This window comes from Mus caroli, unplaced genomic scaffold (genome assembly GCF_978045245.1).
Source record: "Mus caroli unplaced genomic scaffold, Mus_caroli_1 scaffold_6, whole genome shotgun sequence".
NCBI lineage: Eukaryota > Metazoa > Chordata > Mammalia > Rodentia > Muridae > Mus > Mus caroli.
In genome coordinates this window covers 48095358-48115261 of record NW_028227261.1, presented here as the reverse complement: position 1 = coordinate 48115261, position 19904 = coordinate 48095358, and the positions used below count along the sequence as shown (strand labels likewise).

The following is a 19904-nucleotide window of genomic DNA, read 5'->3' as shown; positions in this document are numbered from 1 at the left end:
CCAGACTGTAAAAAGATCATCTGTAGTTAAGTGTGATGTGGAAATGAAACCCAGTTATATAAAAATATAATTGATCAGAGCTGCTTTCTTTTTAGCGCTGAGAAATCCAGTGCTGGGTTGTGGAGAAAACGAGGCCGCTGTGCTTTCTGTCACACTTGGGCTCTTCTTCTGCACTTTGTTATTCGAGCAACTACAAAATAGCATGTGCTTCGCCAGAGGCCTGCTCTGGGGCATGTGATTGAAGGTTAATTAGAATATCACACAGCTCCTAGCTTGCATCTAGTCTGATGAGGATCTTGTGTGTGCTTGCTGGTTAGGCACGTGGTAGGAAAGGAGTGTGTTTAAGAGGGATCTGCGTGATGAGGGGCAGAGTGACATGAGATGGGAGGAGTTTACAGTGCCTTCTGCTGTTCTTAGCATGGCATGGCGCATGTGACAACTCTTAATAGGCAAAGGACTTGGGAATCAAAGACTGATGAGGGTGTTTGTTTGTTTGTTTGCTTTTCTTTAAGAATGAGAACTATTAGTTCAAATAACATAATGGCCTATATATAAAATCTCTAAGTGTGAAAAATTGAATCGTAGAGTTGTGTGTGCTTAATTTTTTGCCTTTTTTTTTGTTTTGTTTTGTTTTTTTCAAGACAGGGTTTCTCTGTATAGCCCTGGCTGTCCTGGAACTCACTCTGTAGAACAGGCTGGTCTCAAACTTAGAAATCTGCCTGCCTCTGCCTCCCAAGTGCTGGGATTAAAGTGTGCGCCACTGCACCCAGCGCCTTTTTTTTTTTTTTTTTTTAATATACTAAAGTTTAAAATAGATTTTAAAAATTAGAAAAAGTAAGGGTCATTATCAAACAGCCAAGTCACTCCTAGAGATATCATAGCAAATTCTGGCTTCTTTTTTTAAACTTTTGAGACATGGCTACTTGGGTGTCCTGGACTTAGCTCTGTGGCCTCAAACTCAGAGATCCACCTCGCTGCACCAGCATACCTGTTTTGGATATTGGCTCTTACACATAGTCTCTCCTTTATTTATCTTGGCACGTGTTCCAAGATACTCAATGGTGCTTAAAACTGGATGGTGGTGAACTCTGTATCTGTTGCTTCCTAATGTATATATACCAGTGTACCTATGATGAAATGTATGAATTAAACACCATAAGGGATGAGCAGCAATAAGAAGAAAATACAGCAGCTATAATAATGTACCATGATGAAGTCGTCACCATCTCTGGTGCAGTGGGGCCATTGTCACATACAGTAGGGATGTTTGAGAATAGGTTGTGCTGCTGTGGATTACTTAAAGGGTTAGTTAGTGAGTGTGTTGGACGTGAGGGTGGTTAAATGTCCTGGGAGTCAGTTATGGAGCGGCACTGGATTATGTCATGCTGTTCAGAATAGCTGTTTAAAATGTAAGAATGATTTCTTGGATGTTTCTGCTTGCTCTTTTGGGGCCATGATTGACTGGGGAATGCAGAGTGCAACTGTTAATTGGGAGGAGCTCCTATAAATGGACATGTAAGGAAACCCCATGAATAGGCAGGTAGTGTAGCATCCCCTGGAGGTACCGTTACGAATCCTAGCTTTCACTGCCCTGGTTCATTTTTCACAGACTTAACAATCTTAAGCATTGCTAATGAAGTAATTCTGGTCTTTAAAAAATAGGCCTAGTCCTTGGCTTAGTTTTGGCAACTAATTTAAGAGTAAAATCCAAAGTTATGCTTGCAGGCTTTTGAGCAAATTGATTCAGCCAAGTAGTTCTTAAATTGCTGTGTTAGGTGGCTTGAGTAACAATAATAGCTTAACTGAGAAAGCGGGTTTTCTTGCTGAATGCCCCTGCCCCAAGCTTTGGGAAGAGAATATGGGTTTTTTATATTTTAATAGGTGTTGTTTGGCTACTGTAGGTGGACATCCCCACAATTGGACTGCTATTTCGAGGGAGTGTTTGAATCTTTTAAATGATATGACTCAGAAACTGGTTCTCTACCAAGAAGCTGCTGCTACAAATGGGAGGATGTATTCATCATACTCAATGGAACCCAAGAAACTGAGCTCTGCAGGTGACTCCTAGTCCTACACAAAGGGGGATGTGTCCGTTTCCTAGGAAGTGACAGGAGTTAGTTCCTGGCTAATTGCATGTGTGAGGTAGCTATGGTTAGCATTTTCCTCCTTGCCCATCTTTTCCATAAGTGTGATGTGTTTTGTTAGTAGTTAAAATAGGAACAGAGTAGCACTGGGTAGACTGATGAGGTAAAGTGCAGATGGTGAGTTCATTTGACAGTGCTTAGAGGACTGAGCCCCGGGAGTGAACCACACAGACCTGACAGAAAACATAGGTATCTACAGGCTGGTGACGCATCGTGGCTCTGCAAGCCTGACAGGCTGGCCTTGATCCTGGAGCCCGAAGTGAAAGGAGAGAACAACTAACTCCTCAAAGTTGTCCCATGATCTCTCTGCATGTGTCTGCTCTTAAGCACATACTCACAATACTAATGCATGAAACAAACATCTAAAACTCCTTGAGTGGTTTCTGGATTACAGAAATAAAACATAGACATTGGGACTTAAATCTAAATGGAAGCCATCTACTGTGCTTTGGTTTAAAGCCTTAAGAGGGCGGGGAGGAGTGTAGAAGTTGAACCCCTGAGTGCTGCCTGCCTGGGCCAAGCTTCCTTATCACCACTGCATATGCTCTGTTACAGAAGAAACTGCTTTTCAGACTCCAAAACCTAGTCAGACGCCTTCCGTGCCGCCGTTAGTTAAAACTTCACTGTTTTCTCCAAAATTATCTACACCCAATGTTTCAAGTCCTTTTGGGACCCCGTTTGGCTCCAGTGTAGTGAACCGAATGGCTGGAATTCTTGATGTAAACCCCTTCTGTGGGTCTCCCCAAAGTCCTCAGCTCATAAGAAGAGGACCGAGGCTGTGGACTCACAATTCTGGTGAGGGCTGGCTACTTTCCAGGTTTGAAGTTGTATAGTTGTAGCTTAGACAGCTTACGGCCTCACCTCATCCTTTCTCTTTTCTAGATCAACAAGTGTCTGAAATTTCTAACCCATCTCCTTGCGCCTCTGTTACTGCTGAGGGTAAGACAGTGAGACAGCCCAGTGTGATCTACTCGTGGATTCAGAATAAACGTGAACAGGTAGGAAGGCGCATCTATATGTCTATGTATATGCGAGATCTCTACTGGGAGAGAGGTCAGGGCTCTCACAGCAGTAGCTTTCTGTTTGTTTTATGCTCCTGGCATCAGATTGGCTCATGAAGTCACCCATAGTTGAGTGTTTTGACTTATTGCATTTCATATGACTTAATTCTTTAAGAGATAGTTGAGTTAGGCTCTGGGATAAACAGCAAGTAAACAAAGCCATTTCCCGTATGTTTATATCTTAGTAGGGGAAGTAGATGAATAAGCAAGTATATTACTCTATATATCTTTATAATTTAGAACTGAGTTAATGTCAGGGCTGTTCTGGGAACTATTAAGAGCAAAAGTTGCTTCATGCTGAAACATGCTATTAATCCTAAGCTGTATCCTGATAGATCATGTCCAAGATGAGGAAAATATACTCCAAAGAAGATGATTTTAATGTGTTAAATGTTATGTAGGAAAGGTAGAGCAAGTATGAAAGGTAGTACTTAAAGGCAGGGTGTTGTTTTCCATGGACTGCTCAGAGACGTCTCATTGAAGAGCTGATGCTGACTGAGAGCAGCAGGACTGATGGGAGGTGCACATACCCGCCAGAGGGAGGATTCTCCCGTCTGTGTGAGGAGCATCGGAAACTAGTGTGTCTTGAGCTCAGCGAGGGACAGTGGTAGGGACAGTGCTTGGTAGGAGGTGAACTCCCAGAGGTGTCAGGAACCAGAGTTCAAGCAGCACTGGATGGTGCCAAAACTGGCCTTCCCTCCAGTGAGCTGGAAAGCCACCATACTGTTCTGATCATAGGATGTTATAATGTTACTTATATTGTGGAAGGAGGGCTTTTCTAAAGCAGGGATGAGGTGAGACTTTTCCGTATCTGAAGTTTGACTCCTCCTAAGCAGCATACAAGCTGAGAACCAGTGTTAAAGTTGCTGCAGTCGTCACATAGTGGGAGTGGTGGGTGTGATCGTGGGGACTGTGGTAGCAGCTGTAAGGTACGGTCAAGATCTGTGTTCATGCCGACGTAACAGGATTTGCTTATAGTTTGCTTTTGGTATTCAGGGTAAAGTTCCAGTGTTTCCTCTAAGGCTTTTGGCCTGAGGCATAGTTGCAGTTGATTGGGGCAATTTACCACTGATTCTGAAGACATTGTCAGTGGTGAAGGGGAAAGCTGAAGTTTGATCTTGGGCATGACAAATCTGAGATATCTGTGTACAAAGCAGAAGATTAGATGTGTACGTGGAACATGGTTGGAAGCCATGAAGTTCAGACAGTAATCAAAGCCATGAGACTCAGTGCTGTTGAGTGTAGAAGGAAAGAGCTCTAAGCTGGACCCTGCATTCTTTAAGGGTCAATAGCGAAGGGGTCTAAGGAGCAGCAACTGAGGTGAGTTTTATTTTCTTTGGAATCAGGATCTCCTCAGCTGCCCAGGTTGGCCTCACACTTTCTCTGTAGCCTGGCCAGGCAGTCTTTGAACCCCAGTTTCTGAGGTTATAGAGCTGAGCCATCTTGCCTGTATTTTGCAAAGTTCGTGATAGGAGCTCTTGGGTAGAGGAGGCTGGATCAGGAGGAATTTGGGCGAGAAAATGGAACCTCCAAAGAAGCCAGTCTCTCAAGCACTTTTGCTTTTAATGGTGAGAAAATGACTTGTACCTGTTAAGAGTTGAGGGGTCAAGGACTTTAAAGAATCTTATTTTCTTGAGTGGGAGAAATGTAAACATGTTTGCTAGTGAAATGATGAGGTTAGTATAGAATAAAGGAACTGATGTGACACCAGTTCTGGTCCTGCTAGCTTTTGTAGTGACTAGACAGTTCAGCCTTCTACATCCTGTGCTTTACTGCGGCTGTGGGCGAGAGGAGAGTAAGTCAGCGGGCTTAGAGTCTGATACAGAAAACTTATTTTCTGTAAATGTCACCTTGTAGGAAATGTCTTAGGGAGGTTTGGGGGGTTAAAGGGCCAGCAGTTGTATCAAACTGAGGAAAAAAAATAGGTTTAAAAACAAAACAACTCCCCAGACAGCTTAGATTTCCTTTTATCATGGCAGGGCTCTAATTGGGTGTCCAGTGTATGTGCATGGGACAGGGTTACGGTAAGACGGCTCCTTGTGCTCATCCAGTCGGTAGCACAGAGGTGTTTACTCAGTTTATTGTAAATATTGTTCAGGGCTCCAGGAAGAACTTAGAAATGTGTACTACACTTGAGTAGACTTGAAAGTATAACCATGTTCATTCTTTTTATCCAACTCAGATTAAGAATTTCTTGTCAAAACGGGTGCTGATAATGTACTTTTTCAGTAAGGTAAGACTGTGAAATTACAGCGTGAGAGTGGGAGGGAGGAGACTGGTGTGAGATGGATGATGGGATCTGACTTAGAAGATTTCACAGACGCTCCCTGCAAGCCATGCTGGCATCGTGTCCTCTGCCAAGACACACATGCCACCATGGTTGCTGGGCTTGGCTTCTGTGGTGGCTCCTGAGACTGCTGGCAGCTTTGTGCTGGTTTCAGCTTTGACCCTTTCATGCCGGCGTCCAGCTTTTGGGTGCTTCCTGGCTCACTTTACTGCTCACATCTTTGTGGCCTGTTAAAAAGGAGACTAAGTTAGATGGTAGACGTTGAAATGTTGGTGGGTTAGAAAGTTGTATTTTAGGCCACAGAGTTGTTTTATGTGCCAGCATGGCAGCTTCCATGTGTAATCCCAGCACTCCGGGTGCTGAGGCAGGAAGATGGAGAGTTTGAAGTGAGACCTGGCAACTTAAGGAATCCTGATCCAAGAAACGCAACCCCAAACTCCCAAACAAACAACCTTCAGCTGGCTTCCCACTTGTTTGAGCTGTCTCTGGGCAGTAAATCTAAGTTGTAAAAATTAAAGATTTATTTGTGTTTTCACGTAGATGCAGCAGTTTTGTGTCAATCCTTTTTTGTCCACACACAGGGCAGCGTACTTTTGCCCTTAGTCTTCATGCCTTACCTCTTTCTATGTGCACCGCAGTATTAGTGACTGGGCTGTGGAGCGTATCTATCACACACAAGCAAAAGCTTTCATTACTCATTTTACTCTCTGAAGCCAAACAGTGATGGGGGAAGAATTGAGCAATCCTGATAGGAACAGGTGAATAGGAATGAGAGCCGTTTCAGCTTCTTCATCCAGGGGAAGGGAAGGTCTATCTAATGATCAGTTGCCTTTCCAAAAACTAGTCTACCTAGGACCATCTTTTGGCAACAAGGGTCTTATCCCTCACCAAGAAGATGAGAATTCTCTGAAGTTTACTGCAGCTCTTGGTCTCCACAGGGGAAAAAGGCTTACTGTGAGTGCCTTATGTATGCCACGCACTTTCCCTTAAATTCCCTCCCATAACTCCAACACTGGTCCTCATTTTATGGGGAAGAAAGTTTCTGCTCCTAGCATAAAAACCTTTCCCTCTGTGAGTAAAAGCAAAAATCTACTTTGATTCTTATTCTGCAAGAGCTGTTGTGCAGTGTTAAGTGCAGACGATGGTGGGAAGCACTGTAGTAACCCGCCCAGTCTTCAGCAGATAGTTACAAAAACCAGGGTTCTTGGTTTTAGTTTGGGTTTTGAGATGGTCTCAATAAGTTGCAGTTGGTCTTGAATTCATTCTCGTAGCCCATGTAGGCCTTGAACTTCAGATCTTCCTGCCTTTGCTTCCTTAGTAACTGGGATTACTAGCCTGTGCAGCCCAGTTCTGCCAGCATTTATTTAGATGGGCCAGTTGTTGCTTCATAATGTCTAACCCAGGGCAGATTAAAGAAAGCCACACTGGGTTTCTTTTTATTGGGTTGAACGTAGTAGACAGTTATGAGACGCAACCCTAGTTAGGCCGTTCTCTCTCCTTGAGTGATCATCATGCTGGTTTCCTGAGCTGGGGACTCTTCCTTTACATAGGAAGTTTGGATGTTCTCTTGTACTTAGTCTTTAGATAAGATATCATTTCAGTTTAAAATTTGGGAGACAGCTGTGAGTCTTGTTGCTAAAGACCACACAGCTGGTACAATGGCAGTTTTTGCACAGGGGACTTGACTTAGAGATTTTTGTTCTATTTGTAGCACCCAGAGGCCTCCATTCAGGCTGTTTTTTCAGATGCCCAAATGCATATTTGGGCTTTAGAAGGTAAGTAGTATCTTTGAACTATAATCTGTGACTGTTCTCTAATTAGTTAATTTTGAAGTCTGTTCATGAAAGGTCAGCTCTGGTGTTGGGCTTTCAATCCTTGAATTTTCAGAAAAATTTTATCTTTGTTTTATAGAGATAACTAACTGTCTTATCTTCCTCCCTGGCCTGCCAGTCCTAGGCACAGAACCGGGGCCTCATGACTGCTAGGCAAGCGCCCCTGCTGAGTCTCAGCTATCAGCCTAGATGGGTTTTGATTTGGGTAGAATTTTTCTTGTACATAAAGAAGTTGAGGCTATAAGAGTCTTCCATATCTTTCTGTGTAATTAAAGTGCAACCAATAGATAATCTTTACCTTAAGGTTGCTTTCCTGGGCTATGCAAACGTGATTGGTGAGGAACTGTTTCTCCTTATCAATACTGCCTCAGAAACAGATACAGAGAGCCACGCCATGGAAATGTCCTCCCAGCTGTTAGGCCTTCTTTGTTTCAGTGTTTTGTGGTGCTAAGGCCTCTCTATCTGAATGCTGTTTACTCCACGTGCTGTCCAGTTTTGTATTGTAGCTCTGCTTATAATCCCTTTATATCCAGACTGTCAGCATCTTCCCAAGTAGATATATTGCAGATGGGTTTGTCTAAGTTTAATTTGGCTTTTCTGTTTTCTCCCCCTCTTCAGGTCTGTCTCACTTAGTAGCAGCGTCATTTACAGAAGATAGATTTGGAGTTGTCCAGACCACACTCCCAGCTATCCTTAATACGCTATTGACTCTGCAGGAGGTGAGTAACAGTGCTTGGTGTGAGTGCAGGCTGTCCTCCAGTGCCCAGTGTGAGTGCAGGCTATCCTCCAGGGCCCAGCGATTTCTCCAGGCCAGGAACAAAACATGTTGGAAGTAAAAATCCCCTCTGACCCTTACAGTCTAAAAGAGAGAACAAGAAAAACTTTACTTGCTTAAAACTTTTTCCAGAAGCTGAAGAAGAAAATATGTTAATGTGTGTGAGAGGCTTTTGGAATTCAGGTAGATAGTCCAGGCTGTTTTGTTCAAATTCGGGCACCTGTTTTTGGGACAGGAGCTCATGTATCTCAGACCATTCAGACTGGCCTTAAACTCACTGTAAGCCAAGGATAGTCTTGAATTTCTGACCCTTCTATCTCCCAAGTGCTAGAGCACTGGGTATAAGCCACTGTACTCCACTGTGCGTGTGTGTGTGTGTGTGTTGTTATTGTTGTTTGGTTTTGAGACAGGATCTCACTGTAACCTCTGTTAGAGATGGAACTATCTGCCTCCTCAGTGCTGGGACTAAAGGCAACTGCTACCACACCTAACCCTTTTAGGTGAATTTAAGTGATTTGTTTTATTCTATCTTTTGTTATTGTGGCTATGGGAGGTATAAAAAAGGAGCTTGGGGCATATGGAAATACTGTTTGAGTGTAATAGGCTCTTTATAGGATGTGTTAAGCTTGGCCCAACGAGTACAATTGTTGCATATTGGTCTGGGGAACCATTTCAGAAAGGAGGAAGAAGCTTGCTCCATAGTTACTCTGTTTAAAATTTAGTTCATATCACCACTTACTCAGTAAAACCAGTGACTTTTTTTCCTCTCTTTTTTTTTTTTTTTTTTTTTTTTATTATTGTTGCTTTGAATATTCTGAGTTTTGTATTTTGGGGGCTTTTTGAGATGGAGTCTTAGTAGGTAGCTCACATGACCCAATAAAGTCCTAATCCTCTTAGCCTTGCCATCCAAGGTTAGGGATTATAGGTGTGTCCCACCCACTCCCAGACCAACACTGCCATGCAGTAGAGCAGCTGGCACTCGAACATGCATTCTGTCCTTGGAGCATCTTCATTTCCACCTTGTAAAGTGAGCAGTCACTCTGATGACAGATGAGGAGGCTCACTAGTGCAGAGATGTAATCCGAGTTTACACACAAACCCCCGAGAGGGCAGCGTTAGGACTCGACCCTGGACTAACTGCAGGGGCCCCTGGAAGAACAGCAGGTCACATCCATCATTCTTCCTCACCTTGCCGACTGTCATGCCCAGGCCACGTAGGATTCTTGAGAGAATGATTCTGTCCTTTTGGCTCATGATCTATATAGTATGTTATGTTCAACTAAGGCGTGCGTGTGTGTGTGTGTGTGTGTGTGTGTGTGTGTGTGTAAATAATAGAAACAAGATTCCTGACCCAGTGCTTAACTTTGCTTGCAATGTATTTTAATATTTTGTTGTTTAATTTCCTTGAAAAGTACCAACTGGAACTCACTGATTGAGCATACAATGCTGTGAGTGAGCATGGTGACCTCACTGACTACATAGAGATCTCTCTGCCCTACAAGTGTTCTGTGCTTCGGGTATTCCGGTCACACCTACCCCATCATTGGGATTCTAGAAAAAAAAGCAGCCTACTTATATTTGTTGCGGTTATTCATACCTGTGAGTGGGAAGATAAAATTTCAGAATTGTCAAAAAGTCAGTCCTTTCCTTGAAACACAAAGGAGTTTAGATGGAAGAGTTGAAGACAGAATAGAGAGAGGCAGAGGCCTGTGCTCTGCAGTTGAGAGTCAGACAGAGAATAGGACCAGGGGCCTGACACTTGTGAGAATTCAGGTCCCTTTGTGAGGCTCCTGTTGCAGTCACAGATATCCTCAGGCCTGCGCCCCAGCACTACTGCCTGCTGTGCCATCCTACCAGTCCAGTAGTGTTCTTAAAGCCCTTAGGGCTAGGAAGGAAATCAATTATATGGAGTTGTAGTTATCAAGATACGAGTTTATGCTATCGTGATCTGTGCTTTCTGATTGTTTTAAGTGGGAGGCTCTGTCCATGAGTTCATGCTTTGTCGTCATTTTGAAGCAGTTGGGTGAATGGTATTTTTAGATAACTGTAACAGCAGTAATAGGATGTGAAGGTAGTGGTGACATCTTTAATGCAGTAACTGCTTTGATGTCCCTGTTCATAATTAAAGTCAACACTAAATTATAATTTAGTGCTTTGGGAAGGAAGGTAAATGTAGAACAGCCCTTTCTCCAAGCCCAGCCCTCTGTGCTCTTGCATCACAGAGCATTTTCCTGGTTCCTTGCCTTTCAGCTTCTGCCTTGGCTGAGGGTCTTCCCTCTCCAGGTCAGGCCTTACAGTCTCTTACTTCAGCCACTTTAGTAGTAGATCCTATCTACATCTTTGTGTTTTTAAGTTCCCCATCCCCAAACCGTCAAACATCCTGCATCTGCTACCCACCCATTCTTTTCCCGGTTGTTCTTGACTTGTCTTCAGGCCTTTGTCATTCCTTACTGCTCCCACCTCTTACCCAAGATCCTCTCGTTCTGACTAGACACTGCCATTCCTCCCTTGTGCCATCTGCCTTAAAGCCACTGTAGATTATAATGTTTTCCCTCAAGCGTGACTTACATGACTGTTCTTTGTCTTGAATGTACTTTTCTTTCTTCTGGCTCTGCTGTGTAATTCCCATGTCAGCACTCAATTAGTAGAACAGAAGCCAGGATCTACCTTCTCATTTTCTTACTTCTAGCCTATGATATGGCCTGGCTAGTGACTCCTAGCCTATGATATGGCCTGGCTAGTGACTCCTAGCCTATGATATGGCCTGGCTAGTGACTCCTAGCCTATGATATGGCCTGGCTAGTGACTCCTAGCCTATGATATGGCCTGGCTAGTGACAGGTGCTTATTAAGATGCTTGTTGGATGTCTGTTGATCCACTTGATTACTGGATAAGCAAGTGAAGCCATCTCTTCTGGGTGTTGAATTGAATGGCAATTCTGATGCCGTGGGCTGATTATAATTACTGCTCCTTATTTCAAGGAGGCAGGGATGTTGTGCCAATCATATTAGTTCTCTTTTATGTCTTTGGTTTTATGTTCTATGATCTTGAAGGGATAGTTTCTCGTAGTGAATAGAGTAACTTGCAGCTCAGCAACTCAAGGCAAGTTGTGTAGTATTAGCTTCTGACTGGTTACTAAGGGGCATTGGTGAGGTACTAGTCTGTTTGACTTCTCATTGGCAATAGCATCAGTCATTTAGCTGTGAGCCTTTAAAGGCAAAACGGAAAGAACTGGGAGGCTCTCACCCAGTACTGGGGGCTCTTCCCTTTTAAGAAAGGTCTGGGAGACTCTCACCCTTTAAGCAATTCAAGGTCAAAGAATGGAGAAATGGTTATCCCGATATCGTTTCTGCTGGAGGCCAGGTCATCTGATTTAATTAACCTGTATCCTAACAAGTATCCAGCTACTTGCCCAAGATTTTGATTAGTCAAAATAGACATTCATTTGAGAGCATTGCTGAGTTTGTGGTAGTTAGTTTGGGTAGGGAACAAGTGACATCTTGCTCAATTTCAGTAGTTGTTGTCTTTAAAGAGGTCTTTAGAGGTAAAAGGTTGTGGGCTAAGATGTTTTTTGTTTGTGTCTTCCCCTACACCCCCCCCCCCTCCCCCAAGACAGGGTTTCTCTGTGCAGCCCTGACTGTCCTGGAGCTTGCTCTATAGACCAGGCTGGACTTGAACTCAAAAGAGATGTGCTTGCCTCTGCCTTCTGAGTACTGAGATTAAAGGTACATGCCACCATCAGCTGGCTATGGATTTTATTGTATGTATGTATTTGTGTGTACAATTTTTAATTTGAGGCCAGGTATAGTGGTGCACATTTTTAATTTTAGTACTCTGGAGGTAGAGACAGATGGATCCATGAGTTCAAGGGGAGCCTGGTTATATTGTAAGGTTTAGAACAGCCAAAACTACAGAATGAGATTTCCTTCCTTCCTTCCTTCCTTCCTTCCTTCCTTCCTTCCTTCCTTCCTTCCTTCCTTCCTTCCTTTTTGGCCTAGTTATGCAGGTATAAAATCTCAGTTCTCCGGGAAGATGAGAAAGGAAAATTGTAACGTCATTCCTCACCTTGGTTATAAAATGAGTTCAAAGTTAGCCAGAGCAACTTAATGAGACCTAGTCTCAAAATAGAAGAGGATCAAGAGGGCTGAGGATTAGCTCAGTGGTGAAGTACTTGCCAGTAGTATGCCCAGAGGCAAAGCCCTGGGCTACATTCTCTAGCAACGGGGAGAAAAGTCACAGGACAGTTGACTAGGGTATTCATCCCATGCAACCCTCAGCACCATCAGTCCTGTTCATCTGGAGAGCACGGTACCTTAATTGTTTAGAGAGTCAGGAGACCTGCCCTGTTTTTATCTCATTATCTGCAAGTTACATTTTGATCTTGGAACATTGAAATTGATTTTGTTCACAGATTCATTCATCCAACAAATACTCGGCTATCTAGGAGTTACCATGGAATGATATATAGAGTAGGAACTACAGACAGGATTCTTGTCCAATAGGAGCCTGTAGGCTAGAACTAAGTACTGTTGTAAGGACTCAGTGCATAGAAATGCAGGATGATGACAGAATATAACAGGTAATTCTAAACTGAGATTGTGGGGCACATGCCTTTGGTGGAGGGCAGAGGGAAATTGTCAGTAGTTGGTTTTCTGCCACCATTTGTGTGTCCCGGGGATCAAATTCAGGACAGCGAGCTTGATAGCAAGTACCTTTATCCGTTGAATTGTCTTGATGGTCCCAAACTAAGATAGTTTTGGAAATGAGAGGTAGAAAGGGTTCCTTGAGGATAAAGAGGTTAGAAGGAAGTGAGGGGGGTGAAGAAATATTCTTGAGGGCCAGGGCTTTAAGTTTGAAGGTGTGTCAGTTAAAACTATTTTCTCCTCACTATGACTTAGGGGAAGAAGGGGCTGTGTGGGTTCCCAGGCAAACAGTACATTATGGTAAAGAAGGCATGATGACAGGAGCAGCTTGTCCATGCTACCAACCAAGAGCACAGAAGAGGTTTCCAGTGATCATACGTCTTTGATTTTGTCCTCCTTATTTAGTCTGGACATCACTACGTCTCTGGCATGGGGTTAACCCACATTCAAGGAAAGTAGTCTTCCTCTGGGACCCCACGTGTAACTTTACAAGTAACTTGATCTGCCTGATCGTCATCTCCAAGGCTGTCTTCCTTTACTAACCTAAGCCCAGCCCTGGAAGCTTCCAGTCTCCTACAGTCTAATCTAGACTTTTAGCTTCTGAGACTTGCTGCTTAATACGCTTACCCTTGCCTAGGTCTTTCTAAACTCTAGTTGGCTGATTCAATTCTGCTGTTCTGGCTCAAACTCCTCTTGAACTGACTGATTCAGTCGCCTTCTTTCTCTTACTTAGTCTTACCTGAATTGCTCTGCTTGTCCTCATACTAACTTTGGCAATCTGTTCTAACCTTCTGGCTCCCTCTCATTCCTTGATTCATTCTGTCTACCTATATCTAGCTTGTTTGCTCTTCAGCCTGTCTCTCTAAAACTGCCTCTCTCTCTTCACTACCCATTAATTAGATTTCCTTTCCTCTATCTTCTCATGAGAGTTGGGCAGATCCTATTCTGTCAAATCTTTCTCTGATTCATCACTTTGTCTGCCACTCAATTAGACATCACTTTCAAACATGGGTGCTTTCTTCTACAAACTCATTTTACCTTCGTTGTTTGGGATTAAAGATGTGTACCAAGATCATGTCCGCCTTCCAGCCAGAGGGGATCAAGGTGTTTGCTAAGGGCTGAACCACACCACAACTAGAAACAGGTCTTTTTCAGTAAATAACACAATCTCAGGGTTCAGTGTGAACAAATATCCTGTAACACCTTGATAGACAGACATACCCCGAGGTATGTCACCTAGGTGTTTCTTAATCCCATAAAGTTGGCAGTGAAAATTGGCATTCATAAAAATCCCAGAGAGTTTTCACCAGAATCCTGCAATCAGGGTGCATGTCTCATTTCTCTAGAATTGTATGTGTTTGACTTAACTTAGGTACAGTACTCAGGAGGAAATGATTTATAAAAACGTACAGCTTGGGAAGTTAAAACAAGGCTTGGTTTGCATGACTGAATTTTTCTGGAAAGACTACATATTGCTATGATTTATTCAATCAAAATCATACTCAGTAAATGGTTGAGTCAGAATTGGAAACCAGGCATTTGGACCCCAAGTCCTGAGCAGTCCATGTATCAGATTACCTCTCTAGGGCTTGGCAGAGGTGTCCGTTTCTTCACTTAAGAAGGAATGGCCATCTGACACAAGTGCCAGAGTGTCAGATCTGGAGTCAAACAGGATTGGGTTTTATTGGGGAAGGCGTTTGTTGCATTTCTTAGCATTCAAGATTCCATTCATTAGAAGCTACGTCTCCATGTCAGAAATTATGAAATGCACAAAAGGATACATTGTCTGAGTGCTCACATCTGGGTGATTGAGTAGTTCTCGCCTCAGGAGTATGGAGGGTCAATCCACTCTGTGTAGCACTCAGGTATCTGACCTCATACGTGGTTAGTAAGAGCTTTTCTCGTGACTGTGCTGTCAGCACTCCTGTGCAGTGCAACAGACCTGCCACATCAACACCAGGGTTTCTCCCTAAGAAGTTTTTGGGGGTGCCACCAGCAACAGTCTAGAGCAGACAGCAGCAGACAGCTCCATATTCATAGCCTGGCCTTACTGCTTTCTGAGTGGCCAGCCAGAATAATTAGTTCTGCTTTCTGAGATCAGTGTCAAGTCCATAAAGAGGGAATACATGTCAGTTGCCACCGCTGGAGTGCTGGGTGCTGACGTGGCTCTAGTGTCTGCTCAGTCAGTCGGGTGCCCACGCAAGCAGGCAGCTGAACTTGCTCCTGAGCAACTACAGAAGAGCAGTGTGCTGGTTTACAGTCTCAGGGATGTGACCCCTGGGGCTCATTGGTCAGCCTCTCCAACCAGTGACCTCCAGCTCCTAGTAAGCTTAAACAGCTAGTAACTCATCAAACAGTGGCTGAGGAATGCCACCTGAGGTTGACTTCTGGCACCCGCACACATGGTGTTTTAGATTTTGAGGTTTTTCAGATTTGAAAATATTTGGGTAGACTTTAATAATTGGGGATCCCTCATCTGAAATATCTCGGAATCCATTTTGGAGCACTTCAGATTTTAAAGCATTTTGACTCCCAAAATTTTAGATTGGGATATTTATAATCCTGTATTTTACAGAATTATGAGGTTTATCACGAATAATTTAGGTATAAGGGTCTAGAATGGTTTCTTTACCTGTTGAGACTATGGTTAAATAGCAGGTGCTATTGACGTGCACATAGCTTGCCACGCATGGCTGCTTTAGCCGATTGTTATTTGAGATGGTGCTTTGGAAGCGCTCATCTCAGTTGCTGGCACACAGTAACTGTAGTCCCTCATGTTAGTCAAGTCATCACTACTGAGAGTGCTTTCAACCACAGGCCGTTTTGTCTCCTTGGAGACATTTAGCAATGTGTGAAGACACTTCTGATTGTCTTTATTTTAGCTTTTGCTAATGTATGACTGGAAATATAAGTTGGCAGTTACTTTCATAATAGCAGTCTCTCTGTAGGCTTCTTTGGGCCCAAAGTATAAGTAGTGGTAAATTTTTTCTTCAAGAGTAAATGCCCATTAGCGTGCTGTGTTGGGTATCACTCTTCATTTCAGGTTCTTGCTTCTTACTCGAGAGACTCCTCTCGCACGTGGTCTGCATGAGAGCAAGGCCCACATTACAAGGGATGCTTGTGTGTCGTTGGCTGAGGAGTATTTTAGTTCTCTATACTACAGGTACTGCATAGATTGTTATGAACCACCGTTGCCTAGGTTGAACCTGTTGATAAGCTACATTCAAAAGCTTGATCTTAGCTGCTCCTCACCACATAACTTCCATTGTCCTAACCGTACTTAATCACTTGAGCTTTTTTCTTGTAATATTTTAAGTCATTCATTTTAACTTAATTTTAAAAGGAAACATAACTATTGTTAAAAGTAGAAATCTAGTTTGGCTTCCTATATCTAGGATATATGTTTAAGATAGTATGCTGTCTCAAACCATATCATATCTTGAGAATTTAGATTAAAAATTCTTTTTTAATGATTTATTTGTTTTTATTTCATGTGCATTATTGTTTTGCCTGCATGTGTGTCTAGGTGAAATGCCCTGTAGGTGGAGTTACAGACAGTTGTGAGCTGCTGTGTGGGTGCTGGGAATTAAACTTAGGTCCTCTAAAGATTATTTTAAGTGTACCACTTTAGACTTATACATAGGCAAACTCTGTTATGCTCCTTACAGTACCTGAGGTAGATCACCTAGGAAGAAAGTGAATATTTTATCTTCTGTGATGTAGCTAAGCATGTGTGGGTAAGGAGATGAGGACTATAAGTAACCTATGTCAGGTCAGGTCAGGTTTTCTACCAGATGACAGAGTTTAGGTCAGGTTTTGCCCCCCAGAGGAACGAAACTTTTAGCTGTCAGTGGGTTTGGTGGTGATGGTGGTGGTGGTGGTGGTGGTGGCGGCGACGGCGGTGGTGGTGGTGCTGGTGGTGGTGGTGGTGGTGGTGGTGGTGGTGGTGGTGCTGGTGGTGGTGCTGGTGGTGGTGGTGGCGGCGGCGGTGGTGGTGGTGCTGGTGGTGGTGGTGATGGTGGTGGTGGTGCTGGTGGTGGTGGTGATGGTGGTGGTGGTGCTGGTGCTGGTGGTGGTGGTGGTGGTGGTGGTGGTGGTGGTGGTGGTGGTGCTGGTGGTGGTGGTGATGGTGGTGGTGGTGGTGGTGCTGGTGGTGGTGGTGATGGTGGTGGTGGTGGTGGTGCTGGTGGTGGTGGTGATGGTGGTGGTGGTGGTGGTGGTGGTGGTGATGGTGGTGGTGGTGATGGTGGTGGTGGTGCTGGTGGTGGTGGTGGTGGTGCTGGTGGTGATGGTGGTGGTGGTGCTGGTGGTGGTGGTGGTGGTGCTGGTGGTGGTGGTGGTGGTGGTGGTTTGGTTTTGTTTTTTCCCAGAATTGGGGATAAGGCAGTTAAAATAAGAAAAGACAATGGGTTTAATTTCTCTGTAGATAATATTGTTTTGAAGTCCCTGAACCTGAGAATTCCCTGTCCTTTGTTATGCATGGAGATTAAGAAGGATTAGAGATGGTAAGAATAATTAGTTCATTTCTTTAACCCTGATGCATTTCTTTTTTGAGCAGTTTTAACTGAAGATTGTTTTGGACTGGAGTCAATGTGTGCCTGCTGTAAAAGCTTTGGCTCCTGAATTTGGATCTTTAGGGCCCAGGAGAAAAGCCCGGCATGGCTCATACGTCTGTAACCTCATCCTTGCTGGAGAGAGGATAAGATAGCAAGATGGAAAGCCACTGAGGGAAAACCCCAAGTTTTCACAAGTGTGCACGTCCATACACTCATGTATACATGCCCCATACACACAGAGATTGGTGCTTTTGTGGTTTTATTCCTTTTTTTTTCTTTGGTTTTCCGAGACAGTGTTGTGGTTTTATTCTCAATTTGAAGCCTTTCAAAAAACAATTTACTTAAAAAACTTCAATAAAGTCAGTCTCTTGCAGTTATACATTAGATGGGGTGACTCCTTTTAAAATCTAAGGACAGTGGCCCCAGTGGTGGAGTAGACCTTTACTGCCAGTGCTCAGGAGGCAGAGCAAGGTGGACCTCTGGCTTAAAGGCCAGCCTGGTCTACAGAGTGAGTTCCAGGACAGCCAGGGCTACACAGAGAAACCCTGTCTCAAAAAAACAAAAACAAATAAAAACAAAAATTCAAGGGCAGGTGTATTGTGAGGGCATAGTGATTTGACATTTCTAGTCCTTTGAACAATTTGTTGCTATCCTAAGAATTATTTCCCCCTTAATAATAATTTCCCCCATTTCTGGTAAGAATGTTAAAATTATATGATATTTGTGCATTTCCAAGAAACTATATAAGAAGTTTGGACGCAGGTCTTTATGGTTATCATTCATAAAGGACAGTTGGTAGTGCAGCTCTTAAGAATGTCTTCAGCGGAGTGTGCTGGTGCACACCTTTCATCCATCACATGTGAGGCAGAGGCAGAGGCAGGCTGGGTCTGCAGAGCAAGTCCCAGCATAGCCAGGATCACATCGAGAGACCCTCTTCTCAAAACCAAGCAAACAAAGTGCTCCGTATGGATTTTACACGCGGATGGATGCTTTGCCTGCATGTGCATGTGAGCACCATGTGTAGCTCTTTGTCTGTGTAGGCCAAAAGAGCACATTGCGTCAGAGTGCCCAGAAGTGGGGTAACAGATGATTGGGAGCTGCCGTGTTGGTGCTGAGAACCACACCTGAGTCCTCTGCAAGAACAGCAAGTTGCTGAGCCATCTCTCTAGCCTTGAATTCAGGGTTTTGTTTGTTTGTTTGTTTGTTTGTTTGTTGTCAAAACAGCAACAAAAATCTTGTGCTGATGGTGGCAGCGGATGGAATGCTGCTCTACTTAGTGGTTGCTTAGACAAAGCAGGAGGATGCAGTCGGGCAGCAGCAGCTCAGCTTTGTGAAGCTGTATCAACAGCATGCAGCTGTTAATAATTCAAACTCGTGTTGATTTATTTTACTTAGCTCAGTCATTTTACTGTGATCAGTGTACAATTTTTGTTGTTGTTGTTTTTTTGTTTTGTTTTGTTTTTTTCTTCGAGACTGGGTTTCTCTGTATAGCCCTGGCTGTCCTGGAACTCACTCTGTAGACCAGGCTGGCCTCAAACTAAGAAATCCGCTTGCCTCTGCCTCCCGAGTGCTGGGGTTAAAGACGTGTGCCACCACGCCCAGCTGTGTACAGTTGTTAATAAGGTATTTTTTATTCTCTTCTTCACTCTGTCTTTGGAAATCCATTGTGTATCTTACTGTAGCTCATCTGAGTTCAGTGCTGTCAGTTTTCAAGTGCTCGGCAGCAATGTCTGAATAGCGGTTGAGTTTGGCAGCATGGTTCTGAAATTTAATGATTGGGACATTGATTATCTTTTAAAATTTGGGAATCAAGCATGGCAGCGCATGCCTGTAATCTACCTCATGGGCAGCTCAGACAGGAGAAATGCTCGTTTGATGCCAGCCAATGTGCTACATACACATTGAGATATAGACTAGCTTTAGAAACATGGAAAGACGCTCTAACTAAAACACAGGTCTAGGAAGATGGGTTTGTAAAGCACTTGCTGTTTAAGCATGTTATGTAGTGCAAACCCATGTAAAGCTGAGTATGGCAATGTGTATCACTTTCATAATTAAAAATTAAAATTATTCTATGTGTATAGATACTTTTGCCTACATGTAGTCTGTATACTATTTGCATGCTTGGTGCCTACAGAGGCCAGAAGAGGGTGCTAGCTTCTCTGGAACTGGAGTTGAAAAGGTTGTGAGCTGTTCTGTGGGTGCTGGGAATAGAACATTGGTCTCCCAAGAGCAGCTAGTGCTCTTAACTCTGAGCCATCTCTCCAGCCTCAGTGTACAGCTTTAATCTCAGTATGCCTATGGCAAGATGAGAGGCAGAGACTGGAAAATTCCTGGAAGTCTGTTGGCCATCTAGCTTGGCGTATACAGTGAGAAACTGTCTTAGTGTGGAAAGTGCAGTCTTGACACCGTACTTTGACCTGCGCATGGGCACTATGTCATATGTGTGATTCACATACATGATAAATAGTTCTGACAGAACAATACATACATACACATGAAAACACACACGTGCCAGCCATAGAACAATCTATTCTTTTTTTTTAAGATTTATTTATTATTATTATATATGAGTACACTGTAGCTGTTCAGACACACCAGAAGAG

The 19904-nt window shown here is 43.6% G+C and overlaps 1 protein-coding gene across 2 annotated transcripts in view; it reads left to right on the top strand.

Annotated features, from left to right (window-relative positions):
- The window catches only part of Ndc1 (NDC1 transmembrane nucleoporin), a 48615-nt gene that overhangs the window by 20279 nt on the left and 8432 nt on the right, over positions 1–19904 (top strand). For both annotated transcript variants that reach the window (XM_021160500.3, XM_021160499.3), the window contains exons 11-16: positions 1902–2057; positions 2700–2939; positions 3027–3142; positions 5388–5438; positions 7204–7267; positions 7943–8043. In XM_021160500.3, coding sequence (XP_021016159.2) covers positions 1902–2057; positions 2700–2939; positions 3027–3142; positions 5388–5438; positions 7204–7267; positions 7943–8043 — 728 coding nt within the window. The remainder of the gene's footprint in view (positions 1–1901; positions 2058–2699; positions 2940–3026; positions 3143–5387; positions 5439–7203; positions 7268–7942; positions 8044–19904) is intronic.